This window comes from Ovis canadensis, chromosome 14 (assembly GCF_042477335.2).
Source record: "Ovis canadensis isolate MfBH-ARS-UI-01 breed Bighorn chromosome 14, ARS-UI_OviCan_v2, whole genome shotgun sequence".
NCBI classification, from domain to species: domain Eukaryota; kingdom Metazoa; phylum Chordata; class Mammalia; order Artiodactyla; family Bovidae; genus Ovis; species Ovis canadensis.
Window position 1 is genome coordinate 16,110,282 of NC_091258.1, and position 14,170 is coordinate 16,124,451.

The 14,170-nt window shown below is 40.3% G+C and overlaps 1 protein-coding gene across 1 annotated transcript; it reads right to left on the reverse strand.

Moving 5' to 3' along the window:
* Positions 1 to 3,257: 3,257 nt before the first annotated feature.
* DUXB (double homeobox B) lies at positions 3,258 to 6,280 on the reverse strand. The gene is given in 4 exon segments (XM_069549935.1): positions 3,258 to 3,306; positions 3,308 to 3,381; positions 3,384 to 3,568; positions 3,677 to 6,280. Coding segments are annotated over 4 exon segments (468 nt in total). The 5' UTR covers positions 3,837 to 6,280.
* Between the last annotated feature and the right edge of the window lie 7,890 nt (positions 6,281 to 14,170).

Below are 14,170 nucleotides of genomic sequence, written 5' to 3' on the forward strand. Positions count from 1 at the left end.
TACACTAATCTAGAGCCAGACATCTTGGAATATGAAGTCAAGTGGGCCTTAGAAAGCATCACTATGAACAAAGCTAGTGGAGGTGATGGCATTCCAGTTGAGCTGTTTCAAATCCTGAAAGATGATGCTGTGAAAGTGCTGCACTCAATATGCCAGCAAGTTTGGAAAACTCAGCAGTGGCCACAGGACTGGAAAAGGTCAGTTTTCATTCCAATTCCAAAGAAAGGCAATGCCAAAGAATGCTCAAACTACTGCACAATTGCACTCATCTCACATGCTAGTAAAGTAATGCTCAAAATTCTCCAAGCCAGACTTCAGCAATACGTGAACCGTGAACTCCCTGATGTTCAAGCTGGTTTTAGAAAAGGCAGAGGAACCAGAGATCAAATTGCCAACATCTGCTGGATCATGGAAAAAGCAAGAGAGTTCCAGAAAAACATCTATTTCTGCTATATTGACTATGCCAAAGCCTTTGACTGTGTGGATCACAATCAACTGTGGAAAATTCTGAAAGAGATGGGAATACCAGACCACCTGACCTGCCTCTTGAGAAATCTGTATGCAGGTCAGGAAGCAACAGTTAGAACTGGACATGGAACAACAGACTGGTTCCAAATAGGAAAAGGAGTACGTCAAGGCTGTATATTGTCACCCTGCTTATTTAACTTATATGCAGAGTACATCATGAGAAACGCTGGGCTGGAAGAAACACAAGCTGGAATCAAGATTGCCGGGAGAAATATCAATAACCTCAGATATGCAGATGATACCACCCTTATGGCAGAAAGTGAAGAGGAGCTAAAAAGCTTCTTGAAAGTGAAACAGTTGGCTTAAAGCTCAACATTCAGAAAATGAAGATCATGGCATCTGGTCCCATCAGTTCATGGGAAATAGATGGGGAAACAGTGGAAACAGTGTCAGACTTTATTTTGGGGGGGCTTCAAAATCACTGCAGATGGTGACTGCAGCCATGAAATTAAAAGATGCTTACTTCTTGGAAGAAAAGGATGACCAACCTAGATAGCATATTCAAAAGCAGAGACATTACTTTGCCGACTAGGGTCTGTCTAGTCAAGGCTATGGTTTTTCCTGTGGTCATATATGGATGTGAGAGTTGGACTGTGAAGAAGGCTGAGCGCCGAAGAATTGATGCGTTTGAACTGTGGTGTTGGAGAAGACTCTTGAGGGTCCCTTGGACTGCAAGGAGATCCAACCAGTCCATTCTGCAGGAGATCAGCCCTGGGATTTCTTTGGAAGGAATGTTGTTAAAGCTGAAGCTTCAGTACTTTGGTCACCTCATGCGAAGAATTGACTCACTGGAAAAGACTCTGATGCTGGGAGAGATTGGGGGCAGGAGGAAAAGGGGACGACAGAGGATGAGATGGCTTGATGGCATCACGGACTTGATGGACGTGAGTCTGAGTGAACTCTGGGAGATGGTGATGGACAGGGAGGCCTGGCGTGCTGCGATTGATGGGGTCGCAAAGAGTCGGACACGACTGAGCGACTGAACTGAACTGAAGAGCAATACCTATAAACGTGCAGTTACAGATGTTCATGTACGTGAAGAGGATTACAGATACAAATGTATAGTCTTCCCTTCTCAAGTCATTAGACATTTTCATAAGTTGAAGAACTGTCTACATATGGCTGAAGTACAGGAAAGATACTGGGAGCTCTCAGCTTTGGCTGCATGAGAATCATCTGGTGGAACAATCTAAAAATCAAACTGGGCATGGTATCAACACTGTCAAATAATTATATCAGATTTTTTTGGGTAGATTTGTGCCACAAATACCTGTACATATGCATGTGAGTTTTAATTCCGTAAGTGGTTAATGAAGATACAGCTTATATTAGGAAAAATTACTTGTGCTGAGTGTAATTTGGCCATAAATCTTGGTGCTGGAATATTCTGGCACTTGTGCACCTAGAGAACTCTTGCATGTAGCACACCCAGATACCAGAAGGATGTCCACCTCACAACTATTACTTGTGCAAAACTGGTATCTGTAAAACTAGATGTATATGTATTGATCTTTCAATACTTTCATATGGAAAGTAAAGCAGATATGACAAAACAGAAAACAGATTGATGAAATGAAGAAGTAATTTTTTTGAAGTAGTACTTTTTAAAGACATTTTTATTACCAAGGTAGACCCACATATACCAAAATCTTTTAGAAGTTACCTTTTCAAAAGAAGGGAGAAGATGGACAGTGAGAATGGTTTACCAAGTTTTGATAAACATACAAAGTTTATCTGAGGAAAAATTTTATGGACATATATAATCATATATACAAATGTATTAAAAACCCTAAAAAGTGGAAGTATTAACATCATTAGACTATGTTTGGTGATGATATGGTGTTGCTGTTACAATTTCTTACAATTTTTTGTATGTTTTAAATAAAAATACACTTCTAAGTGAAGACTACTCAGTATTGAAGGATTTGTCCTAATGCATTTAATCGTTCCCTTAATGATGGATACTGAAGTAGTGTCTGGTTCCTAATTTAAACCTTTGGAGCTTTGGTGAAAAGTTCAGTTTTATGAACTCCATCAGGAAGTACAGCATCCCTTCATTTTTTACATAACAGATTTCAAGTTTGCCTTCCCATGTTGCCAGGAAGGAGAGAAGTTCTGATGTCCCTCAGAGACCTGTTCTCACCTGAGTTAGGCTACCCTTTGGATTTTCCAGGTGGTGGAGGACGTGGTCATCACAGAGGTCATACTTGTCAGTAAAATGCTTTTTTTCCCACAAGAATTCAGCAGATGTGTCCTACGGTGCTTCTAGCGGCAGAGTGGAGCTTGGAAAGAATCCTTAGTGGAGTACAGAAGATAACCACTGCCCACAAGATAACCTCCATTTGGGTTTCCACTTGGTTTTTCCTTTCCTCACTTTAACCTTGCCCCTGGCAGGATGGCTTCCAGGATCATAGTTCTTTAAATTCTGATCTGCATCAAAAGAAAGGAGGCCTGGATCAGACTCAGAATGCCATCTTCCTCCAGAAGCTCAGGCCCTGGTGAACTTTACAGTGTGTTCAGAAGAGCCTGAAAATCTTACTCCCTGAGGCACAGCTGGAGTCCTTGGAGGGTCCTCTTCCTGTGAATGAGGATTCAAAATATTTGTACCTTTTGCTGACAATGTGTGGATGGCAGGAGTTGACCTAAAGTCTTCTTGAGGTTTCTGTATATTGCTGGTGAGACTGGGTGAGGATATGCGATGATTCTCGAGCTCGCGTGTGCTGTGGCCATCAGCCTGTTTCGATGGTTCCCTTTTGAGGATTCCACTCTACAGTCAGCCTGGCAGCACTCATCCCACCACTGCAGAACGAAAGGTATGTCCACCTGGCCCAGATCCTGTGGCGGTGGTTTTTTAGTGTGTGCTCAGGTTGAGGCTGAGAATCGTCTTCCAACTGTAGCATTCCCGTATCAGTCTGTTCTTGGTGGTCCTGGTGGTGTTCTTGGTATTGAGACCAGAAAGGATCCTGAGTATCTGGGTCTCCTCCCATAGTCAGCGGTACAGGCACATCATTCCCAGATGTTAGCGTGGAGAGAGTTTTCCCTGCACAGCTTCACAGGCTGCATGATGACACTTTGACCTTGGATCACAGTAGGGACACGTAGGAAGGGAGAAAAATGGGTAGAAATGATTGGTTCCTGCTGAAAGAACTGGAGGAAGGAAGATGAGATCGGCCTGGGAGAGGCCACAGGTCAATTTCAGGCTGCTGGACTGTCGGACTGGGTCTCACATTTGGGCCATCTAGTAAGGAATCCACAGGCTCGCTTTTCCTCTTCCCAGGGTACAGAGATCTTGGGTCCTGAAACCACATCTCTGTGAGAAAAACAGAGATGTGGACATCATAAGGCAAGAAATAAGGCCTGTTATGTGGGCGCAAATCTCAGGAGATATGTGTATGAAATTAATTACCCTGATTCATGTGTTCAGTATGTTTGTATGTGTACATGTGTGTATGTGTATACATATACATACAAACATAGATTTAGGTCATAGCACTTTCAGCAGTCAACCTTAGATGAATTGAAACTTGGCTGAAAAGGCGTATGCTCTAGGACCACCCTCCGATTACAGCGATGGGCCAGGGAGCAAGGTTTCCTGACCAGGCTGACATTTTTTTCCTCTTTATCAGTGTGTCCACAGGAATACATATCTTGTAAACGTGTATAAATCTGAGTAAGGGTTAATAAACATAAGTGTTTCTGAGAGTCATTCTGCTGATAGACCTAAGAACGTGCTTCCTTGTCACGAACATTGAACATATATGAACCACTTTCCCCATAATTTAGGTCGAAGAAGGTGCTCATGAGGGTGATTTTGTTCCCCAGTTTGTGCCTGTAGACTTCTGGGGGAGGGGTTGTTAAGAATGGGGAAAGGAGAAGTCTGCAGGATATCTTGTTGGTAAAGGCCAGGAACGCTGAAGAACATTATGCCAGGACAGACTGCCCCTCCCAAGAAAGAAATATCTGGCCCAAAATGACAACAGTGCCAAGCTTTAGAGAACCTAACAGAGTGTTCTCAAAATAGGCATTAACTTTTACATTATCTGTAGTTCTGCTGCTGCTAGTTCTGAATAGATGCATCACTGACAATTTAATTAGAAAATTCTTCCTTTTTCAGGAGTGTGACTTGCAATGCCAGGTGTTTACCATCCCATGCTTTTGTCCTTGATTACTGTGATAATCTCGGATAGGTACAGTTTTCCAGCAACCACTCAGGGGGTAACATCATTTAACAGAAGGGATATTTGCTGCCATAGACATCAAACTTACTTGAATTCTCAATTCCGAATGCCTGTTTGGCTAGTGTTTTCCTGGTGGCAATATCAAGGTGTTGGTTCCTCTAGAAAGCTTGAACTAGAATGTTTGATTAAGATCTTGGGATGGCTGTCTGGTCTTGTGTGGCTTCTTTTGGTAAGTATTCTAAAAGAGAACTCAGGGACAAAAGGGAGGGTTTTAGGACATTTTTGCATTCAAGCTGGAAACTCAAACTTGAGAAGTTGGTGCTAACCTCTTACTCCCTCTGAATCCCCCTGAGATGACAGGAGAGGAGATTGTTGCCCTGCTCAGAGCAGCAGGACCAGAAAGTCCAAAGACTTGCTTGCTCAGAACCTGTCTGTCCCAGCCACCTATTGTTGACGCTCGGTTACAAAGAACAAGCTGTAATTGGCTCCAAAGCTAAGGATTCTCTGTGGTGAATTTGGGTACAATATGCAGAATTGATTCCTCTCTCAATTGATTCCACTGGTGAACTGCATTTGGACTGGTGGGTTCTCACCTTGAGTATAAGGCCAAGGCTGGTTCTAGCCATGGGTTTAGTCTTCTCCTAAGGAGGAGCTGAACCCCAATCGTCTATCTTGCTGGTGGTTTTTGAAGCAAATCTGAGTGGGAAGGAAGACGTGAAAGCCACGTGGCACAGTCTGTGTTACTCCAAATATCATTGCAGCTAAACAGAACTAGTTGATCAGTTGCTCTCGGGATAATATCCCCAAGAGAAAGTGCATTATCCTGGGAATGATGCTATTATTAGCATAAAATTCAGGACAGTACACAATCTGCTCTCAACTCAAATTAGCATTTCTTGTATGGTCATCCTCATGGTATCCAAAGTAAATTTCATAGGTTTAAGAAACACCGTTAGTTCTCTCGAAATCAATCTCTCCCTCATGTCGCATCAACTCTTCATTGGAAATGCCATTTGATAATACATAATATGTACGGAATATATCTTAGAAAAGGATTTCTTTATGTAAGACAGTGGAATTAGCCACAGTCACAAGCAGGGCTAACTCATCCACACTTCCTCTTACTTACTTCGTCTTCATCATAGAGTCTTGCTTCAAAATTATCACTAATACAGTATTTTGTTTCCTCATTACTGGAGTCAGCATTGCAATGTATGTTCCGATAATTTCTGAGTGTTTTATTTTGATAATTTGATAATTCATGGTAAGAATAGAGTGTAAATGATAACCAATATTTGATGAATCACTCATATCCCAGGCATTGTTCTAAAAGGTTATATCTGTTCTTTAATTAATCAAAATATTTTCCAGTAAGTCTTAAGCCCAAGTGGAAACTGGAAACTGAGTAAGTTACTGAACACAGTGGCTGAAACAAGCTCATCCTCTGTTGTTTCCCGGACTTGCCTTTCTCCACTTCAGTTCAGACGGGCCTAGTACCTCTCGTGCGGCCAGTCACTAGACGTCTTGAAAGTGAAAGTCTCTCAGTCGTGTCCAATCTGCGATTCCATGGACTGTAGCCTACCAGGCTCCTCTCCACGGAATTCCCCAGGCAAGAATACCGGAGTGGGGAGCTATGTCCTTCTCCAGAGGATCTTCCCGATCCGGGAATCAGACGTGGGTCTCCTGTGTTGACGGCAGATTCTTTACTGTCTGAGCCACCAAGGAAGCTTCAGATATTCCCCCAAAGTGCACTTTTTTTACTGGGATTTGAGGAAACTGTTTCCTGTTCCTAAAACAAATACATTAAGAAAAGAGGAAATTTTCTTCTTCCTAGTGTCCCCTCAGACTGATGCCCTTATAGCCCTTACATATAGTGGTTTATTGGAAACTATTTTTGATAAAAAAATCATTCTTCTCCTCTAAAAGCATCTTTCCCCCCTGCTCCCCCCAAAGCATCTTTTTTATTGACCTTTATTGGTTTAAATACTGTTTCAGTTGGTGTTCTTGTATTATTTATAGCTCTTCGCTGACTGAAGAAATCCAACTTTATTTTTACATCAGTAGTTTATTCAAAATGATACAATATGGGATTTTATTTCATATACTTCTGTACGTAAGTTACATTTCTAATATTAGCGGGGAAAAAAATACTAGCCTGAGAATTGGGAATTTACATGTGTGTTTATCCCACAGTTTTCCTCACATGTTAATCATTATTCTGCAGTGTATATTCCAGTGATACCATATCATTAATGATACCATATCTTTAACACAGTGATCCGATTTCCTATAGTCTCCAAATCTCAAAAGTTGACTTAGGGACTAACCACTGGTAGTCCAGTGGTTAAGAATCTCCCTTCCAATGCGGGGAACATAGGTTCAGTCTCTGGTCAGGGAACTCAGACCCCACATGTCATGGGGCAGCTGAGCTCCCTTCCAATGCAGGGAACGTAGGTTCAGTCTCTGGTCAGGGAACTCAGATCCCACATGCCATGGGGCAGCTGAGCCTGTGCCCTGCAGCTAGAGAAGCCTGTGCGTAGCGAGAAGAGCCTGAGCGCGCAGCTGAGACCCGAGGCAGCCAGATTAATTAATTTAAAAAGCCGATTCAGTTATCTTCTATTGGGAGAGATACTGCAGTAAGTATATTCTTCCCTCCAATGGTAAATACGCCCAACCAATTGGTAAAAGAAGTAATAGAGGTTTCTTCCATGGTAAAAGAGGTAACTCTTGTTTTTAGTTTAAGTATATAACAGGAAAAACCTTCTGGGAAACATACCTGACATAAGAGTAATTGCCTGCCAGTGCTAAGCCTACTTTTTTTCTTTACCTTGAACCAGAATAATGAAATATCTGATACTTACCTGAATTTTAGATTTCTGGAATGCCAATTTCCTTAGCCAGCTGTTTCCTGGTTGCTTGTTCAGGGTGAAGAGCATTCAAACCATGCTTGGATGCTTTTGACTCTGGTTGTAAATAATCTTGCCTTGCCAGGGTTCTTTTTGTAGACTGTCCGATGAAGAGAAAATGGGGAGAAGTATGAAGGATATGTTTATAGATTAAAACCTGTATGAGCATGTAACTTATGTTTAGTTCAGATTGAAAGTCTGTAGATTCAATGATTATTTTATATTTTTACTTTAAGGCTATGCCTAAAGTCATTCTAAACTAGAGACATGGGGATTCCTTGGTGTTCCAGTGTGAGGACTCTGTCCCCTCCCTGCCAAGGGCTCAGCTTCAATCCCTATTTGGGGAACTAAGATCCTACAAACAGCCTTGCATAGCCAAAAAAAAAAAAAAAGACATATAGGTCATATATATATATATATGTATGTATATAATACGTAAAAAAAGACAGTCTGTTATCTGAGTTACCAAAGCAAGAAATTACTAGAAATCCACAAAATTATGTGCAAAGAAAATAGGAGTTAGGAAAATGACTGGAAATAAGTGAAACAAGTAAAATATGAAAAAGATTAAAGGGATAAATATACAAAACTTATTTTGTGATAAAATTAATATTTTAAATCATTAATTATCATTAACATATTAAATAATTGCTACTGCTGCTGCTAAGTCGCTTCAGTCATGTCCGACTCTTTGCGACCTCATAGACGGCAGCCCACGAGGCTCCCCCCGTCCCTGGGATTCTCCAGGCAAGAACACTGGAGTGGGTTGCCATTTCCTTCTCCAATGCATGGAAGTGAAAAGTGAAAGTGAAGTTGCTCAGTGTGTCCAACTCTTAGTGACCCATGGACTGCAGCCCACCAGGCTCCTCCATGGGATTCTCCAGGCAAGAGTACTGGAGTGGGGTGCCATTGCCTTCTCCAATTAAAGCATTAGGTATAATCATTAATATATTAAATTGTTAGATATAAGCTAAATGTAAAATATTGTATATGCTGTATAAATTTTCTCCATTAAAAATGTTAACTTTAAGATTTTTGAAAACCCACTTATGGGATTCAGTGCTGCCTCTTAAATATGGAATTCCATTCTGTTAACTTCAAAGTACCCATCAATCCCCTGACACAGCTTACCACTGCAAAACAACACCTACTTCAGCAATCTATTCCTCTAATCATAATGGTGAATTTACTTTTTATAAACTCTGGAAAATAAAGCATGTGGCATTACCAAAGAAAGGAGCAAAAGACCACTAGTAGTGCTGTTTTGATCCTTCTTGGGAAGAGGTATCCGGATTCTGCAGAGAGGAGTGGACAACTGAGCAGTTCCCCAAGACACAGGATTTGTAAACACCCAGGACCGGCCTACCCATCTCTTAAACACTCTCCTACTTAATCCCTTCATTAAACATCTTTAATACACTTTTCAGAAGAAACTTGAAGTAATTGGATTAAGAGGAAATACAGATTCTACCAGATTCTAATTTTGCATCTATCATGATGTCTTTCCAAATATGACTTAAAATCTGTGCTTTCTAGTTTATACAATACATATGTATGTATACATTGATATAATATATGCTTTGTTCTGTATAGTTTTTAAAACTTTTGTTTCTTATTTTGGCTTGATGATATTTTAATATATGGATATTCCTACTCTGTATTCTATTTTTCTTAGCTGTTATAGAAATTTCCATCATTGATATTGTTTATGTGTTATTGTGGCTATTCTGTACTCCACAGTTATTAAAAAAAGCTAATCTTAGTGTTGCTGTGAAGGTATTCTGTAAATTGATTGTAAATTCAACAATGTGTGTCTGATTCCATTTCCATGATACAGCCAGGATGGACAAATCCATAGAGACAGAAAGTAGGTTAGCGGTTTCTAGGGAGTGGAGAGAATAGGGACTGACTGCTAATTGATAGGGGATTTCTCTTTAGAGGTTATGGAAGTTTTAAAAAATTAGCTCTTGTTTTGGTTGAGGGTGGCACAACTCTTTGACTCTGCTGAAAACCACTGGATGCACACCCTGAAAGGACACATTTCATGGCAAATAAGTTATACTTTTAATAAAATGTATTAAAAAAGAATAGCTTATAAAAACATAATGGAGGGGCTTAGGAAGTATTCTGCCACCTGGATAAGTGCAAGTGCAGAGGAAACTTTCCAGAAACATCTCAAAATTGTTTAAAATGAAAGTGTAAGTTAAGGAGTTAATATGGTGAAATTTAATCCCATTCATATTATGGTGAAATATAATCCCATTCGTATTAACACTTGTCAACACTGATCACATGCTTAGATTAAAAGAGGTCAGTTGACTATAATGAATATTCACGTAAAGTGCCTTTCACCAGAAAAAGAATTTAAATACGCATTTAATTTTGTGAATAGTTTCAGGTTTTCAAGTGAGGATATGAACACATGAAAATTTCAAAAGTATGGAATGAATAATATGGTGATGTTGAACATAAAAGGGCATTAAGACATTACTCAAAAACATCCATTCACTTCCAAATTATTCATTTTCTTTGTCCAGTCAAATGGAAAATGACATCAATATAAGTAGCTTCACTTTGTTTATTGACCAACAGATACTGTATATCATTCTATGTAAGTATTAATGATAAACTTGGAAAGTACTGCCCTAAATGAACATGCAAATGTAATATTTTATCAGTCATTAATATAACATTGGTATTAATAAAATATTTTAAGTTCAAAGTTTTTTCTATTAATATTTTAATGGTAATACATAATTATATTGATAAATTATTTCATTATTAATATTTATTTAATAACTTGATAGTATAAGCCCAGATCATATAATGTTAATGAAATTGAAGTTTGCTATATATTTGCCATTAGAATTCATATTTAATATTTTTGTTAATTATTTACCCATTAAAATTATAATTATTATAATAGTATGATCATTTAAATCTACCCTTCTAGTCTTCCAATGCTTTAATATCATTCTGATTTTCCAAGATCTTCATGCTGTTTTCCCTTGACTCCAAGACTTGATAAAAATCAACATACCACTGAATTCTGCTGTTCTAAAATCTGAGGTGTCTGAGTGCTATAGGAAGAAATGTAAGTAGGTTTTACTATATTAATTATATTTCAAACATATTATTATCTTTTAAAATTGAATTCTAGTTGATTTACAGTGTCACATTTTGGGTGTGCAGCACAGTGATTCAGTGTTATATATGTGTATATGCTCCCTATACATATGTAAATATAGATGTATATTTTTATATAATAAGAATGTTTTCCCTATATGGGAAATAAACCTTTTCCTTTATAGGTTATTGCAAAATACTCAGTTCTCTGTACTATATAGTAGGTCCTTGTTGGTTATCTATTTTATACATAGGAATATATATATGTTAGTCCCAAACTCCTAATTTATCCCTCTCCATATTTTATTTCTAATATTCTAATTAAAATATTCAAATAAAATGTAAAATTCCCAAGAATAGAAATGTTATTAAATACAATGAAACAGCACATATGAAATATATTGTTTCTTCTCATTCAGTCCTGGAGTCCTTTTCAGAATGGCTCATATGTGTATAATCATGACACACTAGCAGCCTTTTCCCAGGAATAAATTGGTTAAGCTGCCGTGACTGGGATGCTAATGACATGGGACACAGTTTGGGATCCTTGGGTAAATATTACTCTTTCTAGGCTAAAACCTAGAAAACTTGACCTAAGTAGCCAAAACCTTCATAGTTGGTATTCATACTAAGATTTCCTTCACTACCAACTTTTGTGTCAAATCACATATTCTTATCTCCGACCTTGCGTCCGTTATAGCACACACTTCATACTGAGGAATAAGTGTGGCACTTTCTTAATATTCCCAAGAGTATAACACACTATATATGGATATGAATAAATATAGATGTGCTGTGCTGTGCCTACTCACTCGGTCATGCCTGACTCTTTGCGACCCCATGGACTATAGCCCGCCAGGCTCCTTTATCCATGGGGATTCTCCAGGCAAGAATACTGGAGTGGGGGTTGTCATATCCTCCTCCAGGGGATCTTCCCAACCCAGGGATCAAACCCAGGTCTCCTGCATTGCAGGCAGATACTGAACCTTCTGAGCCACCAGGAAAGCCCAAATATAGATGTATGTATATTTATTTATATAACATATATATGCTGAGAGTAAGTATCCTTCTGTTATTTTTTTTAATGTTTTGTTTTATTTATTTATTGGACATTCAGCACATGGGATCTTGGTTCCTCTACCAGGGACTGAACCCATGCCCCTTCCATTGGGAGTTCAGAGTCTTAAATGCTGGACCTCCAGGGGAATACCTATCCTTCTGTTATTTTGTCTAAGAAAAATACCACTTAACCTTTCTGAAACTTGATGTTTCCTAAATAGTCTTATCAATTGGAAGGGATATAAAACAGTCTATACAAATAATCTTCTAAACTCTCTCTTTTCTAATTTTACTTTCTTAATTATTGACATCTCCCACTCCACTGAGGCGCTTCCCTGGTGGCTCAGACGGTAAATCATCTGCCTGCAGTGCAGGAGACCCAGGTTCAAGCCCTGGGTTGGGAAGATCCCCTGGAGAAGGAAATGGCAATCCACTCCAGTACTCTTGCCTGGAAAATTCCATGGACAGAGGAGCCTGGTGGGCTATAGTCCATGGGGTCGCAAAGAGTCAGACACGACTGAGCAACTTCACTTTTTCACTCCACTGAGGAAGTACAAAAATGGCATTAAAGAGAAGGCTGCCTGGAGAATTTCCTGGAAGTCTAGTGGTTGGGACTCAGTGTTTTCACTGCTGTGACCTGGGTTCAGTCCCTGGTGGGGGAACTAAGATCCTGAAAGCCACAAGATGCGGCCAGGGGAAAAAAAAGAGAATGCTTTCTGCTGAAACGCATATTCCCGATTTTGTCTTGAGGTTCCATGGTTAATGCAATTATTTATTGACTTACTACATGCTTTTCCCTGCCAGATCCAGTTCTCAGACATCCTTAAGTTGGATTCAACCATAATTCAAAATTCATAAACTTATGCCTATTGTATCAAGAGAAATAAAAACAATGTTATAATTCCCCAGTGACTCAGATGGTAAAGAATCTGCCTGCAATGTGGGAGACCTGGGTTTGATCCCTACATTGGGAAGAACCCCTCGAGAAGGAAATGGCTACCTACTCCAGAATTCTTGTCTGGGGAATCTCATGGACAGAGGAGACTGGCAGGCTACAGTCCGTGGGGTTGCAAAGAGTGGACACGACTGGGCGACTAAGCCCAGCACAGTGCAGCACATAAGGAAACATACGATTGCAAATAAAAGATAAAGGATGAAAACCAGATTGGTGGGCATAGTGCCCAGAATAATGTGCTGAGAGATAGGTGTTTGCTGGGAGGTAATTTGCCTGGACCTGAGTCAGGCAAATCACTGCAGAGGGTGACTGCAGCCATGAAATTAAAAGACGCTTACTCCTTGGAAGGAAAGCTATGACCAACCTAGATAGCATATTCAAAAGCAGAGACATTACTTTGCCAACAAAGGTCCGTCTAGTCAAGGCTATGGTTTTTCCAGTGGTCACGTATGGATGTGAGAGTTGGACTGTGAAGAAAGCTGAGCACCGAAGAATTGATGCTTTTGAACTGTGGTGTTGGAGAAGACTCTTGAGAGTCCCTTGGACTGCAAGGAGATCCAACCAGTCCATTCTGAAGGAGATCAGCCCTGGGATTTCTTTGGAAGGAATGATGCTAAAGCTGAAACTCCAGTACTTCGGCCACCTCCTGCAAAGAGTTGACTCACTGGAAAAGACTCTGATGCTAGGAGGGATTGGGGGCAGGAGGAGAAGGGGATGACAGAGGATGAGATGGCTGGATGGCATCACTGACTTGATGGACATGAGTCTGAGTGAACTCTGGGAGTTGATGATGGACAGGCAGGCCTGGCATGCTGCGATTCATGGGGTCGCAAAGAGTCGGACATGACTGAGCGACTGAACTGAACTGACTGAGTCGGGCTTGTCCTGGACACCATGAGATCACCCAGGCAAATTTGATATCAAGGGACACTTCAGATAAATCAGTCAGTGCTCACAGAGAAAGGGATCAGGACCCTGAACAAAATCCTCCTTCAGTCATCTTGCCATGGGTTGGCCTGGCTGGAAAGTGCTGGGTTTGACCTATTAACTGGCTGGGTGCCCACCTAGGGCACATTTCAGTGTTAAGATTAAAGTTGTGTCTTAAGGAGCGTCCTGGGGAGTTTAGCTTGAGCTTTAGGGTTAAGTCTGAGTTCAGCGAACCTCTTACATATTTTGATGACTTTTTTTCTTCTACACCAAACTTAACAAAAACATGTTTCTTGAAAGGCTGCCTTGGGAGATGTTAATCTGGGTTATGGTGCTGATGGAGGGTGGATAGAGAGCGTTGCCCCCTAAGAAGGCTGCGTCTGGAGGAATGCGCCCACTCTGAGCTGCTCATCCAGGCCCAGAGCTTGGTTCTGAGGGTGAAGGGTGGCAGATCTCCCAGGGGCTGTCAGTATAAAACCACACATGATGAA